At 30.9% G+C, this 25,956-nt stretch overlaps 4 protein-coding genes across 6 annotated transcripts; 2 read left to right on the top strand and 2 right to left on the bottom strand.

Annotated features, from left to right (window-relative positions):
• Positions 1 to 15: 15 nt before the first annotated feature.
• LOC111425941 (MORN repeat-containing protein 3-like) lies at positions 16 to 1,325 on the top strand. Its single transcript, XM_023060232.2, has 3 exons — positions 16 to 383; positions 555 to 1,054; positions 1,108 to 1,325. Exons 1-3 carry the CDS (start codon positions 239 to 241, stop codon positions 1,249 to 1,251), a joined length of 789 nt encoding a protein of 262 aa, XP_022916000.1. The 5' UTR covers positions 16 to 238; the 3' UTR covers positions 1,252 to 1,325.
• Positions 1,326 to 3,925: 2,600 nt separating this feature from the next.
• On the bottom strand, positions 3,926 to 11,466 carry LOC111425976 (calcium release-activated calcium channel protein orai). Of its 3 annotated transcripts, none has more exons than XM_023060296.2 (3): positions 11,342 to 11,466; positions 7,248 to 7,369; positions 3,926 to 4,794 (listed from the first exon to the last, which is right to left on the bottom strand). In XM_023060296.2, exons 2-3 carry the CDS (start codon positions 7,353 to 7,355, stop codon positions 4,129 to 4,131), a joined length of 774 nt encoding a protein of 257 aa, XP_022916064.1. In that variant the 5' UTR covers positions 7,356 to 7,369; positions 11,342 to 11,466; the 3' UTR covers positions 3,926 to 4,128. The 3 variants fall into 3 exon arrangements, with proteins under 3 accessions (XP_022916064.1, XP_022916063.1, XP_022916065.1); XM_023060295.2 differs by lacking the exon at positions 11,342 to 11,466 and adding an exon at positions 7,665 to 7,805; XM_023060297.2 differs by lacking the exon at positions 11,342 to 11,466 and adding an exon at positions 7,431 to 7,618.
• A 2,230-nt stretch (positions 11,467 to 13,696) lies between these two features.
• Positions 13,697 to 25,867, top strand: LOC111426007 (SEC14-like protein 2). Its single transcript, XM_023060337.2, has 9 exons — positions 13,697 to 13,888; positions 20,039 to 20,108; positions 20,408 to 20,451; positions 21,112 to 21,232; positions 23,469 to 23,741; positions 23,808 to 24,007; positions 24,059 to 24,207; positions 24,271 to 24,422; positions 25,628 to 25,867. The coding sequence occupies exons 1-9, from the start codon at positions 13,838 to 13,840 to the stop codon at positions 25,774 to 25,776; spliced, it is 1,209 nt and encodes a 402-aa protein (XP_022916105.2). The 5' UTR covers positions 13,697 to 13,837; the 3' UTR covers positions 25,777 to 25,867.
• LOC111426006 (Armadillo repeat-containing protein gudu) lies at positions 14,258 to 19,903 on the bottom strand. The gene is made up of 7 exons (XM_023060336.2): positions 19,703 to 19,903; positions 18,523 to 18,700; positions 18,001 to 18,458; positions 16,951 to 17,080; positions 16,513 to 16,746; positions 16,155 to 16,442; positions 14,258 to 15,030 (listed from the first exon to the last, which is right to left on the bottom strand). The coding sequence occupies exons 1-7, from the start codon at positions 19,804 to 19,806 to the stop codon at positions 14,413 to 14,415; spliced, it is 2,010 nt and encodes a 669-aa protein (XP_022916104.2). The 5' UTR covers positions 19,807 to 19,903; the 3' UTR covers positions 14,258 to 14,412.
• Positions 25,868 to 25,956: the final 89 nt, after the last annotated feature.

The raw sequence follows: 25,956 nt of genomic DNA, 5'->3' as shown, positions 1-25,956 counted from the left end.
CACTATTACCAATCGACAAAATCTATTTCGGCGCGAAAAATAAAATTTAAATTCAAATCGAATTATATTGTTATATAAAACAAGTTTTGAATAAACTTTGTATATGAAAATAAAGTATGTTTTGTTTAAAAGCAATAAGATTAGTAACGTCAATTATGACGTTTTAAAATATAATATGATTGAATATTGATGTAACAAGGTTTTTGAAAGGGTAAAGTGGGTTTCCAATAAAATCGAAATGCCGTTCCTAAAAGCGAGATCCGCTCTCGTCTCGCGGATGGAAAGGTTAGAAAATTCAGCTAGAAAAAATGGATGGAGACATGCTTTTTTTACTCCGTTTAATGATCGCTATATCGGACAATGGAAAAGAGACGTAAAAGAAGGTTAATTTCATATAATTCCACGAAAATAAACTATAGTAAAGTGGTGAAGTAAAACCTCGATATAACGAACCTCGTAGAATTCCTCTATGTTCATAGATAAACTCGGGGTATTCCCCGATTTGTCTTTTTAGTTTTATTTGTTATTCATTGTTTTTTTCTTTTGAATTATAGGTAAAGGATCTCTTTTGACTCGTAGTGGTCGACTTTATGAAGGCGATTGGGAACGAGGTTACCGTCATGGTTTTGGAGTATTTTCATTTAAAGGTAACGAAGACATCCTTACTCTATTATACAGAGGTGATTGGAAAAATGGAAAAATGTCTGGAGATGGTGAACTACATTATCCTGATGGAAGTTTTTATAAAGGCGCTATGAAAAACAGCAAAAGACATGGATATGGACAAATGTGGTACGCCGACGGATCATTTTTCGATGGCGATTTTTACAAAGATTTACGAGAAGGATTAGGATTATTTGTTTACTCGAACGGAAATAGATACGAAGGGTTTTGGTTACACGACTTAAAACATGGAAAAGGGAGGATATATCATTTAGATAGCGGACAGTTACAAGAAGGTGTTTGGGTAGAGGATTATTGTATATATAGTACAATTGAGGATATTCCATTTAGACAAACTTCTGTTACACCAACACCGTATCCAGTTGATAAAGTAATGGTTAATGTATTTTGTGGTGTTAAAAATATTTTTGTCTGTTTTTCCAGATAAAATTATTACAACCAGATTGCGTATGTACAAGAAGAGAAGCTGAAGTTTTAGAAGGAAACATAAAAATTTGCGATGTTGCTGAACCTTGTTCTGAATCTTACGAAGGTGAATCTACACCGATAATTGATGTTGTAAATTGATCAAAAGCAATTAAATTAGTAGTAGTAATCCAAAATTTACAGAAAATTTCGAATAAATTTAATAAAGAAAGTAATATGTAGTAACTTATTTGTATTTATTTTATTTGTGTAACATTTCAGCTGCTGTTAACACAAATCAAAAATAACAGCAGCTGAAATGAAATTTTTAAGAAGGGAAGACAAGAATGGATCAAATTAACGAATGGACAAGAATGGTAACTGAAAAAGAAATCAAACAACTGAGTTTTTATGGACACCTAGTCAGAATGTCAGAAGAGAGAATTCGCAGAAGAGTAATGGAAATGGGAATAGTTGGAAAACGAAGGAGAGGCAGGCGAAGGATAAAATGGGGATGGACAGGAGGAGATAGTGCGCAAGAAAGGAGGAAGTGAAGAATATGACAAGGAACAGACAGTTTCAGAAAATGGATAAAGGATCAAAGTAATACCCCCCAATGCTGTGATGGCATCTAGGGGAAATGATAAAGAAAAAAAAGTTTATCAAATCAGCAAATTTTCCATAAGATGCAGATTATGTCCATGGAGGAAAATCAACTTTAGATCCAACTTTTTAAGTATTTCCGAGGATTATGAAGGATTTTCAAAGAGCGCAAGCAAATAAGCTCATTAACATCAAGCACATAGAAAAAGATAACTGGGTGAAATATTTAGAGAAACTTTACAGGAATGAAGAGACTGAAATAGAACGGAATACACCTCACATAGTAACCAACGATGAGGCCATCATAGAAGACAGGATATAGAAAGGGCATTCCAAAACAAAAACTCAAGAACAGAAAGTGCCCAGGTCAAGACAGTATTGGTAATGAGTTACTGAAACATGGAGGAGAGAAGCTAAATCAACAATTAACAACTTTAATTAAAAAATTTTCTCCCAACATAGAATCCCAGAAAAATGGCGAACTAGCATTACGATACTAATAAGTATTTGAAAATTGAAAAAAAAATGCCAGAAAACTATAGACAAATAAATTTACTCTTGTCTACCCTAAAGTTAAAGACAAAAATGATAACAAGTAAAATAAATGAATATACTTTATTAGCAACAACAAGGGTTCAGATCAGGAAGATCCAAAACAAAAGGAATGAAAATAATGCGTAGAATAATTGGGAAAACATTGATGGACAGAAAAATAAGTGAAAACATCAGACAGGCTTGCAGAGTAGATAACATTAATGATTGGGTATTGGACAGAAAAAAGAAATGGAGTGAGCACATCGACCGAATGACATAAGAACGAATTGTGAAAATAACACAATCACACAAAATTTAATTGCTAACTATAGACCCATCTCTATTCTGTCTCTGAACACCTTATCTATGATTTGCTTATGTTTATTGTCAAATCATCCGCAATCCCTGAACAACATGGCTTTTTTCAGGGTGGGTCAGTAGAATCAAATTTAATTTCATTTTCTAATTTTTTATTCAATAGCCTGGATAACAATAGCCAACTTGATAACAATAGATAGTTGATGCTATATATACTGACTACAGCAAAATCTTTGATAGGGTTGACCATGGCATTGATTCTTTTAAAAAAATCTTCTAACTACATCATCACGGATGGCCTAATTTACTGGATTTCATCTTACATCTCGGGTAGATCACAAGCCGTTACTATTAACAATTATCACTCAATATTCATGTCTCTGAACTTCCGGTGTGGCTCAGGGCAGCCATCTAGAGCCGTTGTTTTTTCTGCTCTACATCAATGATATTTGTACCTGCTTTCACCACTCAAAACTTCTTTTATATGCCGATGACGGCAAAATATTTGCCCCGATTTGTTCACTTGATGACTATGTGAAGTTGCCTAAGTACAGAAGGAAGCAAAAGAATCCATAATAATGACGATAATAGATATATTTGACCTTCTGGGATTAATCACGTAAAATCCTATCTAATTGGGGAGCTAATTTCGCATAGATCCCATAAAGTTTCTAAATAAATTTAGAAACTTTATTTTAATTTTTTTTTAGTAAAATAAACAGATTGATTATTTTGTATGACTTGTTGAAATGAAGGTTCTTCAATTGAATGGAGTTTTGAGTGCCAAAGAAAACATTGAGTTGAATTTACTTGAATCAAGTTAATGTCTAGTGCCAAACAAAACATCGCAAAATAAGAGATGGAAAATATTCAAATGAGTTTAAAAATATTTGTGACATCAAAATAAGATTCTCTTTTAACATAAAAACTCTCAGCTGTAATTGCCAAGGTTATTTAAAATATTTGTTATTTAATAGGCGAGCGCATAAATGGTATTGTTTATGCTGGAAAATAAAAAAAAATTAAAATGAAACGTTTTTTAAAACAATATTCTTGATATATATTTTATAGCTTATAAAAAGGTTTATACAATATCAAATATAACATTACTAATTTTAAAAAATCACAGTGTGATTACTCGTTTAAGTATCGCAATTGAAAGTATACAGTCCCAAATCTTAGAGTACATCTTACAAATATTGCTTATACACAATGTATTTTAATTAAAATTTCAATTTTTTTTTAATAAATAATTTTTTTTTTAGATAAACTAATTAATCCCAAAAGTATAACGAGATTCATTAAGTAAAATTTTTAAGACAAAATAATTATTTAGATAAGTATAATAATTATTGTGATGAGGTAATACTGTCAAGCATTTTGTAAAGAAAGTATTAGGTGTTCAAATAAAATCATCATGGCAGCTATATATTCGAAACCAAAATTATTCAACAATCACAATGGTTTAAAAACTGTAGCTACAAAATGTTCTTATTCAAACCCCACACATAAACAAATATGTACTTTTTAAAAACTTAAATAAACAAGTTTAAAAAGATTTTAACATAACTCTTATTATAAATCTTAAACAATATGTATACCAGATGGAATATTATCACCGACCCCATTTATTCTATGTTCAGCATCACCTTGTTCAATTTGCTCCTTTAACAATTCCAATTCCCTTATCCCTGTCATCGTCATTTCGTATTTATGCGCAACTAACTGTCTATAAAAATGAATAGCAAAAGCAAGAAACACGAATAATACCGGAATAAGTATCACTGTTGCTGACCAAGCAGCTGTTGTATCAATAGTTATAAATTTGACCCAACACAATATAGCAATTTCCGCTAGAAATAAAATTAACCCCAACAACGTTGAAAATGCCCACGCTACTTCGATGTACCAATGTAGTCTTTCGTGGGGTGATTCGTCCACTAAATGAATAGTGTCCAAACTACAAACTGCTTCGATGTTCGGTAAGATACATGTGCTGATCATTAATGCTAACATATGCACGGCTACAAGGAGTGTTGTGATAATCGCGAATGCAATTAACATGGGCCTAGAGATGTTAGGGATATCGTCTTTGTTGATTTGAAGTTCGACCATCGCCACCATGGCAAAACCGGAAAGAAGGGCGGATGTTTTGCTGGATGCTTTTAGTTTCGCTCGACTCAAATGAAGTTTTCGCCATGATAAATAGCGGGGTGTGTAAAGTTCGTCGCCTGATTGTGACATGTTACACTGAAAGTTAAAATGAAATAACATTAGTAATTCAATAATTTAGTTAATAGTATAAATTTGCCTTGTTATCAAAAAAACAACTTAAAATTAAACATTATAATCTAAAGCAGTTCATTACGTAATTTATAAAACATGTTGGAAGAGATAATCTGCGGTTTTGTTAGTGTATTTATCGTATTTATAGTTACTTTATCAAACCACTTTGGAAGTAATAAATTAAAAGTGTTTTACAGAACGTTCAATATTGCCATAAGTTGTGCCAAATATCACCCATATGTTTACTTTAGAAAACAAACACATTTGTATTTCGGGATTATAATTTAACCAAAAATAGGAAGTCAATAACCCCACAAAACATGATCATTTATTTATAAATTTATAATTGTGTTTATAAAAATAGGATTTTTGAGTTTATTAAAAATTACATAACTAAGTAGACTAAAGAGATTTTATTTTGTAATATATTCACACACAAAGAAGCATCAATAACTAAAAATATTTTTATGCCAAAATAAATTGCGAAAGTTAAAATTGTTTGAAATTGGTTTAGTGTTGCCAAGTTTCAACATGAACACTTAAAAAATCAGCAACCTAAATTAAGTCTTATTTTAATTTCTTCTTACTTTGGAGAAAGCCTATATTTGAGAGTGAGGCTGCTCTTAGAAGTGATTCCTCTAAACTACATAAAAAAGTCGTTCAACGTCAAAAAACCACATCATACGTTTATCATAGAGAGCATATAGACACCATCTATACCAAATCATAGAGAAGGGATCAAGCAGACCAATCAAAACTTCAAATGTGCAAAAAATGTAGTCTCAGTTTCTACAAAAAAATAAAAAGTGAAGAGGATTGTATAAAGTGGACTAGAAAAAAAGTTGGTCTAGTAACAGATTTGGTGGAAGTGAAGACAATTTCTGGTAGTTCCAAAAAACTCGCTTATTGATCCAGGATCCCAAGAATTTACTCGCTCATGGAAGACAAAAAACACCAAAATATCTGGGCTGGAAGACGGGTCCCCAAAGATATCTAAAAGCAAATGTATAATCTACTAATAATGGTGGCGGAGTTCAGAGTCGAGTTCTTTTACAGATGACATCCTATGACCCTGACTGAAAACAAATTTAAGGTAAAACGAAACATGGAATTCTTCTAAGAAGTACCAGAGACCATAGTCAAAGAGTCAGAGTCGCACAAAAATTGGATTTAAGTCTGTAACGATCTTTTACAGATGACATCCTATGACCCTGACTGAAGACAAATTTAAGGTAAAACGAAACATGGAATTCTTCTAAGAAGTACCAGAGACCATAGTCAAAGAGTCAGAGTCGCACAAAAATTGGATTTAAGTCTGTAACGATTTTAGTTACTGAAAGTATGAAATATTTGGAAGCAGAAAAAACGAAGATAATACAATAATTGTATTATCATTAGAGAGTATTTTAACCCCAATTTCTTCCATATGTTTTTCTCTAAGTATTTATCTCCTTCATTTTCCTTTCTTGTCTAATACTACTCAAAGCTTCCATACTTTTTCATCAATTTCTAATCTAACAATTTTGTCATATTAAATTTTTTCTGATGTTTTTCCATATCTATACTTCCTCTTTGCCTTTTCTGGTAATGTATCTTAAATTGTTACTAGTAATTTAGTATTCAAATACCTATTAAATAACAATTCAGGAGGAGAAATGCCCATTGATTTCATGAGTAAATTATAATGAATAAATAATATTAACTTAAGTTGATTCCATTTGCATTACTTTTTCTAGAAACCAAAGTTTTTTGTGCTAAACCATTCGATTAAGAATGATTTGGACTAGGTTTAATTTTAAATTTCCACAAATTAGCAAATTTTCTACATTTCTCACTGTTGAACCTTCCTTTTGTATTCTCAATAAATCCATTAAATTCTTAAGAAGTCTAATTAAATTCTTAAGAATTAAAATCTTAGAATTACATTTTACTTATATTACCTCTTTCTTTTTTGAAGAACAATTAAATTGAGGCAATTTCTCAAACCACCTGTATAATAAATAACAACATAACCTCCTTTTTAAATGACAACAAAGTATTTTAAGGTTATGTCACTGACATTTGAAATATGTGATAAATTTTATGATAAGAGTAACATTTTAAGAAAAATGCTTTAAATTGAAATAAGTTAACAGTACATAACATCAAACTTTGAGGAAATTACATATTAGGACTATCAAGAATTAGAAAAAAATTATTTTTAGGTTATCTCAAATGTCACAGTGACATTTAAAGGAAAATTAATTTTGTATTTATAGGATAAAATATTTGAGTATTAAATATAATTTCATGAAAATATCATAATAAGGAAGCGAATGGAATAACATACATAACATAACAGTTTTTTTCTATTTGTCAATGCTTTAGTAAGTTAGTTTATAAGCCGTCAAATAATTATATAGATATTATTAATTTACCTTTTTATGATTTCTGTAAAACAGGTTTGTTGTACTACAAGTATTATGTGTTGTTTTAACCAAATTGCCTATGTCTAGGCCAATCGAGCCTGTGCTCCACACTGACATTGGTTGTCTCGTACCTAAAACACAACAAAATAAAATATTAATTAACAATAAGGAATGCAAAAAAAAATAACTAACATAGTCCATTAAAAAAATAGATAAAAGTTCAATGAAAAATGTACAAACACACGTGCCGAATTTATCAAGCCAATCATATAAATAAATTTAGCGAGAATAAATACGCGTTGTTACAGCAGCAATTTTATAATAGAAATTGACTGACACGCAATTACAAGATGATTTCATTGACCACGACCGACGTCCTCAAAAAGAAAACGAATGAATACGCGAACAGAAATAGTTTAAGCTTACCATTTTAATGTAGTGTTTAATAAGCGCGTGTTGAAAGATAACTCGATAAAACAAATGTTTATATAGAGCACATAAATAGAGCGGCGCAACCACTTGCTCGGAAAAGGAACGTAATGTTTTGGAGTTGACACGGTGAAGTTCGTTAAAATAATAAAAGTAGGAGAGCTGATCGGGTGTTTTCGACAACAGAACCGCGTGCCCGACGCGTTTGAAAATGTGTAGGTATTTTGAATTTTATTGCGGAAAGAAAAATAACTTTAAAGTAGTATAGACCGACAACACAGCTAGTTCCAAGAACTAATAATTAACACTCACCGAGTAATTAAATAGATTTGTGTGACGTAAATTTATGTTTACATTTAAGATATAAGAAATAATTGGTTACAGGTTTAATTGAAAGGATTTAAGTTTGGCTGTTTAAAATTTTTAAAATAAGAATGTTTGCCAATTTGTAAATTGCGGTTTTGGCAACATTTACAAAAATACTAATACACGAAAGTGTTATGGAATGTTGAGTGCTATTTAATTTGTTTGTTTCTTTATGGTATAAATATCCGGTTAAAACATTTTTTTAGTTTTCCTTTTATTTTAAGTTTGTTTTTAAATTTATTGATACTTTTTAAATAGGTGTACTGAAATATCTTGAAAGATATGGTTATGATAATTTATACAGTGTTCGTCTTCTTGTAGTTTTATCATTATCTTTAACAAATTGTAAGATAGAAATGGCTTTTTGGAACAAATCTTTTCAATTTGAGCTTTTTGAAAATTTTCTAAACAACCTCCTGTATCCAGTAGTGGATAAATTCTCTGTTTTTAGGTATGGATCCTACATAAAAGAATCCAACAAATTTCGCCAAAAAAATACATAATCTGTTTGGATTATTGTAGATTGAAAAGTTGAAAAATGAAAAGAAATATACAAATCTATTCTATAATAGTTATTTCAATGAAATTCACCGCGTAGAACAAAACCATTTTCGATGCTTCGTGATTATTTGTAAAAAGAATGTTGTCAAAAATGCGATTTACGAAAGAAAAATCACGTGAACTCGATGATTTGTTTATTTTCTGAAATTGTTAATGTAATTAAAATACGATTTACTGCTGCTATTGAGGATCTTATAAACAAGAATGATGCAAAATTAGCGATCAAGTCAACAACATTTAAGTCTTCTGAGTGGAAAACATTCATTCTTTAGAACAAGAAACCATAAAACAATATTTACAATAATATTTATACATATAAATATATTGGTGTTGGAATTTATATTACACCTTGTCATGACTACTGCCCAGAAATTGTTGTTGATGTAGAAGATGAATGTGTTCCAGGCTTACCCTACTCTTGACCATATTGTATTGTGGTTAGCCTGTCAAAGTTGCTTTTATAGCTGCTTTTCACTTATTTGATTTTTATGCCCCTCTTGTTACTCGGGTCGTGAAGAAAAATTTATCACTTTGGATAACCTAACGGTGGTCCAACCCAACCCAACCTAACCCAACTCCACCCAACCCAACCCAACTCAACATTTGAACTAAGCTAAGTATTTGTCAGTCGAAATTAAGATTTAGTTCTTTGCAGTATTTTCCTTTTACATTAGTCTGGAGAATATTATTTTTTAATAAAGGGTAATTAAAATCCTCTGTAAAAAGCAGAAAATATTCCAAATCATCGAGAGGTATTCAAAGACAGACAATAAAAACTTGATCCACCAGTTAACCATATGTTCTCCATGGAATGAGTTACGATGGGATATCGACGACACAAGAAAGCTATTCTTACACCAATAAGGACACCGCCATCATCAGATTTGCTGAACACCAAGATCGTGGAAACAGGGACTGCGAACTATAAAATAAACTAATTAACATCTCCAACTGATTCTACGGAAACTGGTTCTAAGCTAGTTCTGACAGGTGGTTCTAAGAAAACATATCATTGATGAGGTAACGAAATATCACGGTTTTTCTATTTTACCTGAAGAAACATCAATAAATGCACAATCTAATTTACGATTGTGCGTCAAATTCGTGGATCTTGGGTGTGTACCATATTTAGATTCTATTACATCTTCAATGCCAAACCCATTTGAAGAAAATTACACTCTAGCATACGATTTGAACTTGCTAGATCCGAATTCTTTTTCACCCGCGAATCCTGCATGTTTAATAATTAAATTACAATCTTTGTAATGTTGTTACAAGAACGGTAACTTGAATAATTCTCATAACTTATAAAAACAATTAGAAAGCTACAATGTGTTAAGTCAAGATCAGTCAAGTGACTAGATTGCTCAGCATTGTCCAAGGTACTTTATTATTAATTTGGATTTGGGAAACTATCTTAATAAACTAGCTTATTGTTATCAAAGTTGACTTACATTAGAATTAATAGTTTTGGAATTATCTTGTGGTTATAGGAGTCAGAATGGTTTCATGTCGTTTTACGCAACAGCTGCCTCTAGTGTATCAAAAGGGTCCATTCGGGGTCTGATACTTTTTGCAATCTTTACTTGAAATCTGTTTTTGGACATAAGTATTCTATCATTTATAAGACGGTGAGATGTAACGACTATGTGCTCGCCTGATGAAAATAATATTAGCGTTTTATAGAAAATTGATGAGCAGCATTTTTTGCCAGCATTATGGGTTCTCTGCTTGCAATGCAACTTATCTCTCTGAATTGTATTCTATATGATAGAGAAATATATAGCAGTATAGGCAAAGCTATTTAAACCAGGTCTTGATAAAATGGATTTTGGATACAACCTATAATAAATATGTTATTTTGTCAATATTAAAGCATATCCCAAAAGAAGTTGAAGGATATCTAAAACTGATTTAGTACCTCATCCATTCTTTTTGATATATACATTATTCACTCTCTTTGTTTAAATCTAAATGTCTCTTAAGCATAATAAATGTTCAGGGAATTCCCCATCTTGCTTTATTTGAAGTGAATGGGTTTATTTATACAATTAATTTTATGGAAATGATGACAATTAGAGAGTAAAACGTACACGAATTAATGAATGTGAGTTAAGTATCATACGCATATCCTGACTAAAAGATAAATGATGCAGAAGAAATGAAACATTGAAAATGAAGGAGAAAAACGTTAAATATGTAAATTAGTATTTCAAATTCTTAATATTCGATTAGATTTTCTCAAAATATCATACCCACATTCACAATAACATTCTATTAATACCTCGTTACAATTAGTGATTATGTTTGAAAGAAACAATTCAAATCGAATTTTTAATCTCTATTCACTTCATTAACACAAAGTAATAAATAGAGTAATAAAAAATGATTACTCATAAAGCCTTTGTATTATTTTTATAGAGATATTATCATGAGCTTGAAATTTAATATTATCATACCTTTCCGTATAAACATTTTAAAGAAGTCTTCGCAAGAAACTTAAAAACGTGACTGATGAACTAATATAACGATCATCACTGTTTTAATTCTGATTAACAACTGCCGAAAGAAAAGCAAAAAAATTGTGACGTCCATTGAGGGTCCGATTTGTTATTAGACCGCATAAAAAGTTCACAATTACGATTTAATTGGACGTTTTAGCCGGACGTTGAATTTTATACACGCCATACCACGATTACAATGAAATCGTGTTTTCTAGTAGCTTTGTTAGTGTAATAAATACTTACTTTTCTTTGATTATTCCAATAGAATAAAAGTTTGAAAATTGGGGCGCCTGGTTTTTCGTTTAAATGCAGAACGCGTAACCCGCACTTTATACAACTTCCAGTCGATTTCGACGTCCCACATCCGTTCGTTTACTTGCTGCATTTTCCTACCATTCCTTGTTTTCCCCACCCGTTTTACAAACCGTTAATACCGTGTAAATATTTTCGTACCGGTAACTCGAGATGTATTTGTTCGATTAGAACTTGGACACATTCCTTTTAGGAAAGTTATTTTAGCTTTAATGCAGTCAACATTCTGTTTTGCTTACAAGCTTATAACATGTTAATGATTTAAATTGTGTTTTAGAATAATACGAAAAAAATTAAACTTTATAAAAGGTAATAAAAGAAATAATTTCAATTGATATAGTTGTTTATTATTAAGCAATAACTATATTATTAAAAATTTTAAAGTTATTGTTTGCGCAACAACCTAATTCTTTTATGTGTATATTGGGTTGCCTAATATTAGAAATTTGAAAAGAAAAATCAGATACCAACCAACACTGCATTGAACGCGCATTTCATTTATAATGTACTTTATCTGTGATTGCAATTTTTCAGTCCCAGTCAAGCAAACAGTTGCTGTCCTCCTAGATAAACCAGATTTGACCCAATTCTCGTATGTATTTTATTATCATCGGCGTGGAATAAAAATTTACAAAACTTGAAACAAGAAGACAGTTAGAAATATATCACATCCGGCTTAGAGCAATCTTGGACCGTACAATCGAATCAGTCTGACTCCTGTTCAATAGATATGTCATAATTAAAAGCACAATGCCATCTGGAATACTGCACAAAAATGATATGATATGAGGTTTGTTAAAAGTTTTAGATAAGTCGGTGTAAATGGCGCCAACCTAAGAGTTTTCGTTTAAATCAGAACGAATCACATTTGTATAGGTAACCAGATTGGACTCATTGCACTAATTAGTAACATTGCAAAAGTTTTTGAGAAGCTTGTCCTGAAAATACTAAAAGAGTACGTTACCAAGAACCAAATACTTAACCAGTTCCAAAACGGTTATATAAAAGGCAGATTTGTAACCAGAGCAATTTTCCAGTTATTAGAACGAATTCAAACTGGAATGAATAACAACGATCTTATCAGTTATATAATGATGGAGTTAACTAAAGCATTTAACATCATTTTGCCATGACATGTTATTGAAGAAGTTGAAAGCTATAGGGATACGAGGACTTCCGTTGGAGTTGTTCAGATCTTGTCAGAAAGAGAACAGCGGGTGGTCTCATATGATCAAACTGGTGCTGAAGTTACTTCAGATTGAACAAAAGTTCTGCGAGGTTCAAGCTCAATCTAGGCAAACTGCAAACTTGGTTTTCAAATAACAAGTTACAACTAAACTTACAAAAAACAAACGTTATAACAATATATCAACGATCTTACCATGAAGATAAATAAATCGTGTTACGCGCTATGGACTTAAAAATAAAACCGGCTATCTGTTTCAAAAAATATCTTAAGAGATGTTTGTTAAATAAAAACTTATATTCGATAAACGATTTTTTTAGCAAAAAATTGTGAAATCTTTGCAAAACATACAATGTATCTTTTTTTGTGACGTTTTGTGTGAACTGGACATTTATGGAAACAAATATTATTATTATATTTAGGACACATAACAAGAGGTGAGCTTGAGATTGTAGAAAGTAAAATAGCACGGAGTAGATCTGTAGGGAGACGTCAAAATGCATGGCTAAAAGATGGTTTGGTCGCACCTTACTAGAATTATTCCTAGCAGCAACAGCAAAAGTCATAATTAGATCGCCAAACCTGTGTCAGGAGATGGCACAATAAGAAGAAGATCAAGTCAAGGTGAAGCAATCATTTTCAGCATTAAGGTATATGTACTGTATATTTGTATGTTTGTACCATTTTCATTTGACATCCACTGTACAAACAATACTATAATTCTAAGCAGAAAAACGTTTTTTGAGTTGCCTATCATCGAAATTCATTTGCATAACATTGAAAAAAAAATTAATTCCGTTTTACAACCATCGCAAATTTAAGATATTAAATCAGCATTAAGACATGTTTAAAAGAAAATTTTATAGTTATAATTTTTTATCAACACATCAATGTATTAATATTATTTAATAACTTTTATCGAAACGGAAAGTAATTTTACATCATTCCGTATAATTTTTATCTCATTTTTGTGTCGACCTTGAAAACTAACTTTTTAATATTAATTCGGGTTTCCGTTTCATTTCCCCACTACCTAATTTTAAATCCTACCTTTTTACCACACCATTCAAAAAATGCGTCAACTCATACCTATACCTTTTGGAACGAAAGTTTTCCTCACTCATTGAAGTCAGCATCGTGTAGCACGCTCAACGTTCTTGTCGAGTTTGTTTCATTTCGTCGAAGATAGTGTTTCATTTTATTTCGTTTGTGTTCAAACATTTCTTAAGAAAATAAGAAGAATGGCCAGCAAACTCAGTTTAGATGATGATCAAATGTTTGCTTTAATGAAGGTATTAATTTATTTATATTAAATTTTTATTGATAAACCACTATTGTTAGTAATTATCACGCAAGAAATGCTTTTACTTTTCCCTTTTTCTTTTACTTTACTATTTTTTTAATCTTTTTTATCACGTTGAAAGTGAAATTTTGTTGTTCAGGTTTAGGATTTTTGTGTTTTATTTATTTCTTTTTGGTAAAAGGAGAAATAATTTTACATAATTTAAGACGACTTTTAAATTTGCAAATTAGTTGCTTCTATTATATTATTATCAAAATAAAAAAATAAGGAATAATAATTTAAAAAATAAGTGGTGTTGATTATCCTTCGATTATATTTTTAGTATTGCATTTAAATTGCAAATAATTTAGATAAATACTACAATAATTTAGTTTTTATTCGTAGGATTCACGTCAAGTTTATGCATTAAAAAAATAATCGATAAACAATTATACACTCAGAAAAATTTTATAATTAGCTCAATAGAATTTTTCATGCTAATTAAATCAATTCAGTTTTTAACAACAGCGTAATTTAATCGTCATCCTCTTCTGAACTTTCTGGTTTTTCCCCTCTAGTTACCAAATGATACGTTTCAGCTTCCAAAGCTAATCTTCTAATATTACCTAAACACCCAGCTGATGCTTCTTGTAAAGTTTGATCTTCCGATGAAACTGTTTTTAATAAAAACGGCACGACTCCACTTTCATGCATCGTTATACAATTAAACGAATTTTTCGATAAATGAAATAAAGCCAAAGCGGTAGTTCTTTGTACATTACTATTATTCGAAGCCATGTAACCAACCAACGGAGTTATAGCACCTAATCTTCCAAACATTTTGCAATTTGATCTCCATGAGCAACAATACGCGATTGCGGATGCGAGGTGTTCTCTTAATTCAACGTGCTCGCTATGAACTAAATTCACCAACATTGGTACAACACCATGATCTGTAATGATGCCTAAATTTTCTCTATCTTGAGCTATTTCAGCTAATGCGGCGCAAACACACGCCAAGACATGAGCATCTGGTGATTTTAAAAGGTTCACAATTAATTCTAAACCCCCTACGAAACATCGAACCATTTCTCCGGAATCCCTTGCGTGTTTTACACACGGTACTAATGACCATGCTGCATTTGCTTGAACCTTCAAAAATAAAGAGTGCATTTGAAAAGGTTTTATCTATTAGTGAGAAATCTATAAAGAACGTAAAAGTTACCCAAAAACAGAGTGATTCAGTTAAATGGGTTAAAGATTAATTGGACTAATTCCAAAATGATTACACAAATTGTTGAATTTTTTATGAAATTGCGTAATAAATGTTGAATGAAATCGAATTTAATTGCTTCATCATTTCTGCACAATTTCTGAAACTGTCCATTATTGTTACATAGCATTTGTAATATCTTGTCGTCTTCGAAACCATTGATTTGCTTTAGGTATTAGTTTTGCGATATTGTGGAGAATGTTTTAACATCATATTACATTTGTTTCAGCAAGAAAAATCTTTGTTACGAACTTACAGTTTGAATACGACAGAGCATATAGACTCAGAAACAATACTGCCAATTCAAATTTTTTTTGTCTAATTTGTCTAGAAATGAAATTATATAACATAAACACCCAACATACCCATTTTACCAGTTTTTCTTTAATATATCAGTAACTCAACAAAGTATCTAGTCCAGAAGACTTGTTGGTTTTTCAGTCCAATTCTGTTTTGTTCTGCTAAAGTGATTCAAACTGATCACTCCCCCTCTTAGCAACTTATCCAGAGCTTTGATTTATGGCATAGAAGTTTTCTGACGACCAAGGCATTAATTAAAATGTGGAAAAGGTATAAAATAACATTATAAAAATTTCCACAAAATCATTTTTAACATTTGTGAAAAGCATTTAACCAAATCACTCTTTTAGTTATTTATTTAACTGACTGACGTGTTTGAATGATTAAAATTGTTTGTAACGGATGACTGGAATGTTTTTAGAGGCAAAAATTAAAAGATGATTTATTCTTAAACAAAAGTTAGGAAAACAAGGTTAATAAAAAACAGGTAGAGAGGACGAGACGTATATAGCAGGGCCACGATCGTGACAGTGACATACTTTCGACGTTCAATTACTTAATGTGTTGTTCAATTTTAAACCATTTAAAATGTGCAACGTGTTTATGTAAAAGTTGAAGGCATTGAATTTTTATAAGAAAGGAGTAATAAATAAAAATGTATGACAACTAAATTTTTGTACATTCTTTTTGAAATTTTACTTACAGAAGTAGATTCGTTTTTTAATAATGACCAAATCAATCTAACTCCATCTAATTCTTCGATAACCCTCATCGAGTCAAAATCTTTAGCGCATTCTCTTAAAACCATTGGTACGTTTTCCAATAAAGGAGTGTAAGTGTAATTTAGTAAATTTACTAAATACGGAATTCCACCCGCTCTTTTTAAAACCTCTCGATTATGTTCGAATTTTAAACATTCAGATAAAGCACCGACAACGTTGCTTAAAACTTCTTCGGTTTCGTCCGGATTTGCTAGCAATTGAACCAAAGCCTTTTTAAAAAAATTTATTCGATTACAAAAAGAAGCTGTAAATAAATATCAAAATTGGAACGAAAAGTACATCAACTGTTTTTATTTGATCAAATCTTTCAACATTTTCTGGAGTTATTGCCGTTTTCCAAATAGCACCAGTGGCAGCAGCTAGAAGGGGTTTATCAGGGCGACAGTTTGGATCTTTTATTATTACTACCAAAGGATCTAATCCGCCGAAATGTCGCACTGAATCTCTTGTTACTGGTGATTCAGCACATCTAAAAATTGTTGCTGCACATTGTTGTCTTAATTGGGGATAATCCTAAAAAAATCTTTGATACAAAAAAGTAAGCTATAAATTAACAATTAACCAATTTACTACAACTTAATTTGATTATTTTAATCGAATGTTAACACAATGGTAGATAAAAAGTATTAGATGGTAATTGAGTTTTTCTGTTCGTCGAATAATTGGAAACAATGCTCATGATAAATACCTACAATAATTAAGAACCTTGAAACTTACAACAGCTGATAAGTGTTTTACAATGTCTTTTATCATTCCTTCGGTTTCAATTGCAAGTTGATAACTTTCTTCACTTGCACATTGTGCTATTGTACCAACGGTTGGTATCACAACATTCATATGTATTGATCTGTGAAAGAAAAGTATTTGAGATAACGAAATTTAATGGAAAATCATTTTTTGGGCAACACAGCAATATACTGATATACGACTTAATCTACCGATTTTCAAAACTTCAATAATAATTGAAGAATCATGGAATACATTTCATATTTTCCTATTTTTCTCGATATTTGTGCATCTAAGAGCAAAAGTGCAAGAGAGCAATATTATTCAGAATAAAATTTGCTATAACTGTGCAAATTTTTTTTTGTTATATGCTTCAATTCCCGTGTGTTACCATTAATAATTTGAAAAAGCAATATATTCGTCAAATTTTCATAGTTTTCTCAATATTGGTGCATCCAATAGCAAAAGTGGAAGAGAACAATATTGTTAATAATAAAATTTGTTACAACTTTTATTCTAAAAGTTTCTTTGTAATATGAGATTGGCATCACCACAATTTAAAAAACGTAACGGGTTCAATTCAAAGCCGATTAAGTATTATATGGTACATATAAGAATTTGTTCTACTTTTTCTTAAAAGAATAACTACGATTTTTGTCAATCATCACATCGAGGTCATTTAAGTTTACTCAGTATTAAAAGTGTTTAATTTCTCACCTTATAACTACCTGGAATTTGTCGCAACTTTATATTTGTTTAGAATGTGTTACGAGTCCTGAATTATCTCACACAGATTTTGTGTCATTCAGCGCACACAATCGTGTTCCTTATTTTTTTAAGTGGAGGTTAGATTTATCACGAGTGCAGAATACAAAGAAGTAAACGTAATTAGGTTATATAATGATAATATGTATCACTATTGACTCTTAAGCGAAGAGTAAAGATGAGTAAGGAAAGCCGCGTTGGGGAAATTATTTAATATCTTTTATATTGCTGCCCAAAAAATTGTTGCCTTATATATCTTGGCTAATAAAAAATTACCTTAATAATCTTGCCAACAATGGTATAATCCCACATTTCATCATAACTAAAACATTCTTTCTACTAGTACTAACAGTCCATAAAGCTCTCATTGCCGATATAGCTGTATTGACCAGTTCTTTTTCATCTACATCTAAATCGTCCCACTTTGTAATTAGATAAGCTTCATTAATATCGAGTAAATCTACAAGCTTCGGGATCCCATCGAATTTTCGTACATGTTTTCTGGCTTTTCGAACTTGCGCTACGTTGAAAATGGTCTCGCTAACTAAAATTTGTAAATCTCTTGCCGGTAGTCCTAAATTGCTAACCAGTAAAGCTATGCCGCCTAAATCGGCAATGCTTCGACGAATTTCTAAATTTAGTGATAATTCGGTTAGTACACTTAAAGCTCCCAGTTTGCACTTTATATCGGCCGTCTCTAAAAGATTTACTAAAACTTCTAAACCACCTATGTCCTAAAACAATACTTATTTAAATATAATGGTTACATATAATGGTTAAATTAATATTATTTATTACCATAATAGCCATTTGATTTATTTCATTAGATAGGTCATGATCTTTTAGGCAGCATAAAGCAACAACCGTTGCCGTTTGATTTCCCGACTTCATATATTTTACTAATTTTTGTATGTGCCAATATTCTGGTGGTATATCAGGTCGAGCTAATGGTACTCTATCTTCAGAATCTGATGAACTTTGGTTTTAAAACATTGTATTATTTAAAATGTATTTTAAATAATTATAGATGTGTTTAGGGTAAAATCATGCAATTATAATCCCAACATAGATAGGATGAATGAGAATCTACAATCTACGCAGTATCTATGCAATTGCAATATTTCTGTATATAAACTTTGCTTAATCTGCAGCATCTTATATACCCAAACACTATGATCAGTGTTTCTTCATACTTAAAACATTTCTTTGCATTAAACAGATAATGCCATGATAAAGTTGTGAAAGCAGAATTTAGCAGCTTTACTTTCCTATCTCGTTGTCAGAATCGAGTTGAAATTTTCAAGTGATATAAGAATGCCTGCTTAATCGTAGAAACATTATGTATTATGCCGGTACATAAGACCAGATATTAAAATGTCTGGTATAAATAGAACTTGGTGTTTATGAATCGACAGAATCATCAGACTTTTCGTACATGTTTCTTTATAGGTTCTTTGTACATGACTTATTACTTTCTAAATTGGTTGCAGAGCTCATTTTCAATCAAAATATATTTAATAAAATGTGTATATAAATGAAACGAACCACATAAAGTTGTTCACAAAGGTTAAGAAATGCTGAATCATATTTTAGTATTTACGATCTCCTATTCTACTTATTCTTATGTTCAGTGATTTTGATCATCCTTAGGAAGAGCGTCTTATAAGAATAATAGTTGAAAAAATATTTAAAATTAAATTGTGAATTAATTAATAGAACATTTTATCCGCTGTTGTTTAGGTATATAAGATGCACACACAATATAAAGTAAAAATTCCTAATTAAAAATAGATTAAAAACGAATTAATTTTAAGCATAACAACCGCTGAGTAACTGTTATTTCAGTATCCTGTGGATAATGTAATTGAATAGCAGGTATAAACAATGAGTTATTTCCTTAGAGAAAAATAGTTATAAAAATAATGTTATGATTTATATTTGTATGATTTTACAATAAAAAAATATTGTATAAATTTACCCCACTGAAGAATCTGGACTATCATCCATTTCCTCTATAATAACTTCTCTGGGACCCATATTTTTAACCTCAGCGATATTCGATGACGATAATTCTGCCGCCATTATATTATTATTACGATTAACACTTTTTCCTTATAAAAAGGTGAATACACCTTTCTTCCTCAATAAATCCGTATAAAAATGTATTGACAATATTTGTCTAAAATGACATAAAAAAATACAATTTCGTTTTGTAACTATTTAATAGTAAGATTTTCTAAACACGTTTTCTCAAATGCGATTTCTCATTGACAATCTTTTCTAAGAGATTAACGATTTCCTTTTTGATTTTCAGTTCAGACAAACAGTAAGAGACATTTTACAACCACATCAGAATGATCGGTACCTTTGTCGATGGCTTAGAGGTAAGAAATTTAACAAATAATCAATGTTTTTAAATTAAATTAAAAAATCGGGAATTATAATTTCGTATACTTTCCTCGTTACTTTGTTAGGTTCGTTTGCTATTATAACGACGAGGAAACCGAGAGTGAAACTTTCTAATTTTGGTCTGTTATTCCTGTTCCGTTCGATTCTTGACGGGATTTAATAGAGAAATTTCAAATTCAATGCAGATTTAATTAACTATTAAACAATATTACTGCGTACATGATTAATTATTATTTATGTTTTGTAGATAATTGTTGCATAATTTATTTTTTAGCTCGTGATTGGAATGTTCCTGCCGCTGAAAAAATGTTTAGAAACGTAAGTACTTAAATTTAAATTAACAAAATGATTTTCAAATAATTATTAAATTAAATAATTACATGCAATGTTTTTGACGTAAATAAAAGATTTAATAATAAACTCAAGGTTAACGTTTTTCATGGAATTTTTAATGATCAATAAATCACCATTAAAAATTATAACTTGACCAAAGTCTCTTTATTGACACAGTTGTATTTAATTACAAATTAAAAGCACGTTTTATTCTTCTAATTGTAAGATTTTTGTTTAAAATTTAAATGATCAATTAGCCAAATAGTTTATTGACGCAAATTTCGAAACCAAAAAAAAAACACCTTCATCTAATTTATATTATTAATGTGTTTTGAATGAATTAAAAATAAATAAAGGCTACTGATATTCAGTGGTAATCAAATTCATTATATACAATGTCAAAGTACTCATTTGGGACAATTAAAAAATGATTAAGCAGATCGATAAACAAACCTGTAATAACCAAGACGATCACACGACTATATAATTTTTAGTATTTTACAATTACTTAAAAAGTTCCACTTTCTCTGAGGCTACGTTTTCTTTTAGACCTTTTACCGAATGCCACAAATAATATTTTTAATAAATTTACTTTCTTTTTATATAAATGAAATTATTTATTCTTTCTTTTATTTATGTAATTAGTCGATGGAGTGGAGAAAACAGTGGGAAGTTGACACGACTTTAAAAACTTGGTTACCTCCAGAACCACTTGCTTCATGTTATCCCAGCGGAGTAGTTGGTTTTGATAAAGATAAACATCCAGGTAGGTCGTATTATCATAAATAATAACAATAACACAAATTTATATGGATTGAGACACAAGCAGACAAATTTTCTTTTTTGCAAAACTTAATTTAAAAATTAAAACAATAAAATTATTTTAATAAATTAACTCACTCTCTGAATTGATTAATTAAAAGATTAGCGCAGATTAAAGAGGTTATACTATTGTTTACAAAATGTACATGAGAAGTGAACTTGACCGACTTCCTGATATTGTACCCGAGGTTCATCGCTGAAATATACTAATGAACAACAATCAAAAAGAAATAAAATAACATTTCACAGAACAAAATAATGAACAAATAATTCTAAATAATGAATAAATTTAATGATTACTTTCAAAACAAGGTGTCGCCATAATTAAGTCATTACAGTTTTTGAAATAGTTAGATTTCAATTTTAGACCCAACAAGGTATCAACTAACTGCTAAATGCTTGTCTGATTGTGAGTTGTATATAAATCAAACGACATTGTTACCATTTCATACACTCTCAAAGAATAAATAGATCATAATCATTTATATACTTCTATTCGTGTTGATTTCCTAAACACAATTGTTAACTAAATTTGAAATTTCCTGAATTCAAAAGAAAACCAAAATTATGATTGTCGTTCGTTCTGATGTTCTGCAACGGATGCTTTACACATATTTCAAATCGTAATGCATTATATGATAATGCACCGAGGTTCATATATTGAAAACAGGTTCAAAGAAGAAAAATAGAATTGGCTATAAGTGCAATGAGTAGACTATCTAAGATCTATTGCAAAAAGTATTAAAATGGGGCTACTTCAATCACTTCTCCATCTTCTGATATGGGGTTAAAATGTGGACAATTACAGCAGCGGACGGAAAGAGAATTGATCTTTAGAGAATTCAACATCCAGACTATCTAGACCATCTTCTATTTGTCTTGCGAGTATTCTAATGTTTTTAGACACATTACACGAAGAGGTGCTCTAGAGGATGGTCACCAACCTGATGGATGGACCAGATTCAGAAGATTACTGGCACATCGTTTGATAACTGTATAAATAAGACCCGAAACCTAAGTCAATGGAGAATACTGATGGCACAAGTTACTAAAGGTCACGATTCTCAGTAATGAGAGAACGACTAGGAAGATGTCATCACAAGCGCCTTGGAGATTTTTATTCCTTTTTTAAACCATATTTCTGCCATTAGATAAATTTTTTTCACTACCTCTATTGTCAAGTTAATGTCTTTGAAAATTTCTGTTCTCCAAATGTCTTATTTAATTTTTCGTATTCAATAAAATGCTGTGTTTTGAAAATATTTTGTTGCAATTATCAATCATAAGTTTTTTCCGATCATTGTTGTAATTTTATTAAATTAAACTATAATCTTCCAATACCCCTCATCATCTACTATGGAGCATTTAACATGGTATCCATCATCTCCAAATATAGTCACTTCTTTCCTCTCTCTCTCTCCTTCGTTGTCTATCAATATTCTCCGTGATATTTCCAAAAATCATCTTTGATAAGTGTCAACATCAATCTTGATATCTCTCATTATCACTCCTCAACATTTTGTACGCCATCCCTCAATATTTCTCGATATTTCTCAACATGATTCTTGATATTTCTCAATACTGCATTAATATCTTCGGATATCGTCACTAGACCAAATATTTATTCGACTAGATCTTGTGCGAGAACTTTCTCTTCAACTACTCTTTCACATTTACTCCGTATTATGATACCTAGAACATTTTTGTCTGTAGACTAGGAACTTTGAAATCAACATGTAAACGTGTTAAAGACATTTGGTCGCTTAATAGTTGAAAATCTGGAACAAAACGAGTACTTGACGAGTTGAGGTGACGTACATAAAAAAGGCCATTAAAATAAAATGGAGATGCGGATCATAAAAACGACATTCAACTAAAGCCCGGGGTGTTTTGCGCCATTCTATGAGTTATAAAATATTGTTTTCACCGCCGCACTTTACAATGGCGTAAAAATAATTTACGAGCTGACCTTCTACTTCTGTATAGAAGTAAATTCTAGTGTTAGAAAATTTACTTCAGCGTTCTGTAAGAAGATTTTCGATACTTTTCTAACACGCGGAGGAACGGTTCAAGAGTTAAGCATTCTTTTTTGAAAAAAAACTTTTTTTCTACTTGTGTAATTATTATTATAAACTACTAACATGAAATATAAACAATAATTTAGTGCTAATTTCTTTTAGTCATTGTTATACCAATGGGAAATTTGGATATAGTCGGTTACATTAATTCAACAAATAAACAAGATTTAATTCGCTTAACGATTAAAGTTTTGGAAGAAACTTTAGCGATTGCCCAAAAGAACGGAAAAGCCGAAATTGTGGCAATTTTTGATTTAGAAAATATTAATATTAGACAATTTATATGGAAACCGGCAATCGAATTAATTATTAATTTATTACAATTATACGAAGCTAATTATCCTGAAATATTAAAAGTTTGTTATATTATTAATGGTAAATATTAACACAAAGTTTTAATTTTTTTAATATGTTGTATATAAAATGTTTTTATTTTTCAAGCTCCTAAAGTATTTGCTGTGGTTTACAATATGATTAAAAAGGTGATCAACGAATATACTCAACAGAAAATTAGGATTATTTCTACGGATTCGAAAAAATGGCAGCCTGCTCTTCAAGAAAATATCGATGTAGATGTTTTACCAAAACATTACGGTGGAAATGCAACCGGGCCTAATGGAGATCCTAAATGCTCAAATTTAGTAAGATTTAAATGAAAAAGAATAATTTAAAAATAATAATTATGTCTCTAGGTTAGACCCGGTGCGAAAATACCAAAAGAATATTACAAGAAAAATTACTCCGTCAACACAACAGGAAAAGATTTCGTAAAAGCTACAATAAAAAGGGGAAAGAAATTACCTTTACATTATATGATAATCGATGAAGGATGTACTTTACAGTAAGACACTTTTAAAATGGTATTTATTTTTATAACAAAATCTTCACATTGTTTCTTTTTTAGTTATCGTTTTCACACGGAAGGTCACGACATCCGTTTTGGAATTACTTACGTTGATGAGAATGAAAAAGAACATACTGTAGTTAAAAATGAAAGAGCTACGTCGAGTATGGTCGATGTAACCGGTACTATTCCGTGCCAAGCACCAGCTACATGTAAATATAAAACACATTTTTTTCTACGCTTTATAGATTTCAGCTAAAGGTTTGATTTACACCCACGTGACCCAAAATTTTGGGTATGACATTGGTATCAGCATTTAAATAATGCATCAACCCACATTAAAAATTTTAGAAGCTGGCGTTTTGCCCAGAATTTGTAAACCAATAATCCTTCTGCTTCAAAACCGCTCGTTTAGGAATGACTTTAGTATCTCTTGTATTGTTTTAAATTACCGCTTTATTTTGTAACTTATTCTATTAGTCCCTTAAAAATATGAGACCCCATTTCATTTTACTAGATCCTATTAAATTTAATAAAAAAAGTGACATAAAAGATGTTCAACCGACTCCTCGTTTTTCGCACATAGTCGGCATTCAAAATCGTCGGCTATGTCCAACAAGTTGAGGTGTGTCCATAATCGGCAGTGCCCAGTAAAGACATCCATTAGAACTTTAATGCTGCTACAAGCAAGTCCTAAAATATTTCCGGGTTAGACAGTGGCGGTGTTCATAAACAACTTAACGTGTCTCATTCTAGAAGAACTGGTTCACAGTAGGCGAAGTCTCTCTTCAGCCCACGGTCTAATCCTATATTTGGCCATAGCAAATCATATACCAACTGCTAGCTCTGGCCCCAGAAACGCTTTAGCGCTGCCCTCTCGTGCTAGCTCATCTGATGCCTCGTTGCCAGCAACCCCAGAGTGACCTGGGACCCAAATCAGAGAAACTCTGTTATCACAACTCAGTGTGTTTAAAGTTCTTTTACAGTCATTAACAAGAGCCGACACCGTTTTCACAGCCTGCAACGCCTGGAGAGCGGCTTGGCTGTATGAGAAATATCTTACTCTCATGTTCTTCATCTCTCTCTTGAGAAGGATTCTAGAACCCATGTCAATAGAAAATTACCCATGCTGTAAAGCTTGCTTAATCCGAAGTGTCTGACATTATCCTCATGCCCCGACCCCTTGCGGCGTTTTTGAACCAGAAAATTTTCATTTTCGATCCAGGACTGCCGTTATTTTATACTTGGCAAGTTTACATTTTTTGTTTAAAGCTACAGTATTACAATACAGACAACTGAAATACACTAAAAGGGTCATATGATGAATCAATACCTTCAAAAATATTATAACTAATCAAATTATTACATCATGATGTGATAAAAGATAACTTACACATATTTTTTATTGATATTACAGATACAGTGACTTTTGATAACTCCTACAGTATGTTCCGAAATAAAGTTGTTAACTATTCCATTTATGTAAGCGAACCATGCCAAGAAGTTACTCTTGATGAAGATTGTGATAAGATTTGTAGTGCTGTAGATATAATGACTGTTAATTAACGTAAAAAATTCACAAAGTTAATTAATTTAATAATAATAATTTTGTTAATTAGTTTTTGTAATGAAAGGTGAAATGGGATAAATGAAATAAGCTCTCTAATTTACTTTTTAAGTATTTAAACCAAAGCATTTTTAACACTTTCATATTTTGAAATTACGTTTTAAAACATTCTACTTAAC

The sequence above is a fragment of the Onthophagus taurus genome, chromosome 2 (genome assembly GCF_036711975.1).
Source record: "Onthophagus taurus isolate NC chromosome 2, IU_Otau_3.0, whole genome shotgun sequence".
Classification (NCBI taxonomy): Eukaryota; Metazoa; Arthropoda; class Insecta; order Coleoptera; family Scarabaeidae; genus Onthophagus; species Onthophagus taurus.
This window is presented reverse-complemented; position numbering and strand designations above follow the sequence as displayed.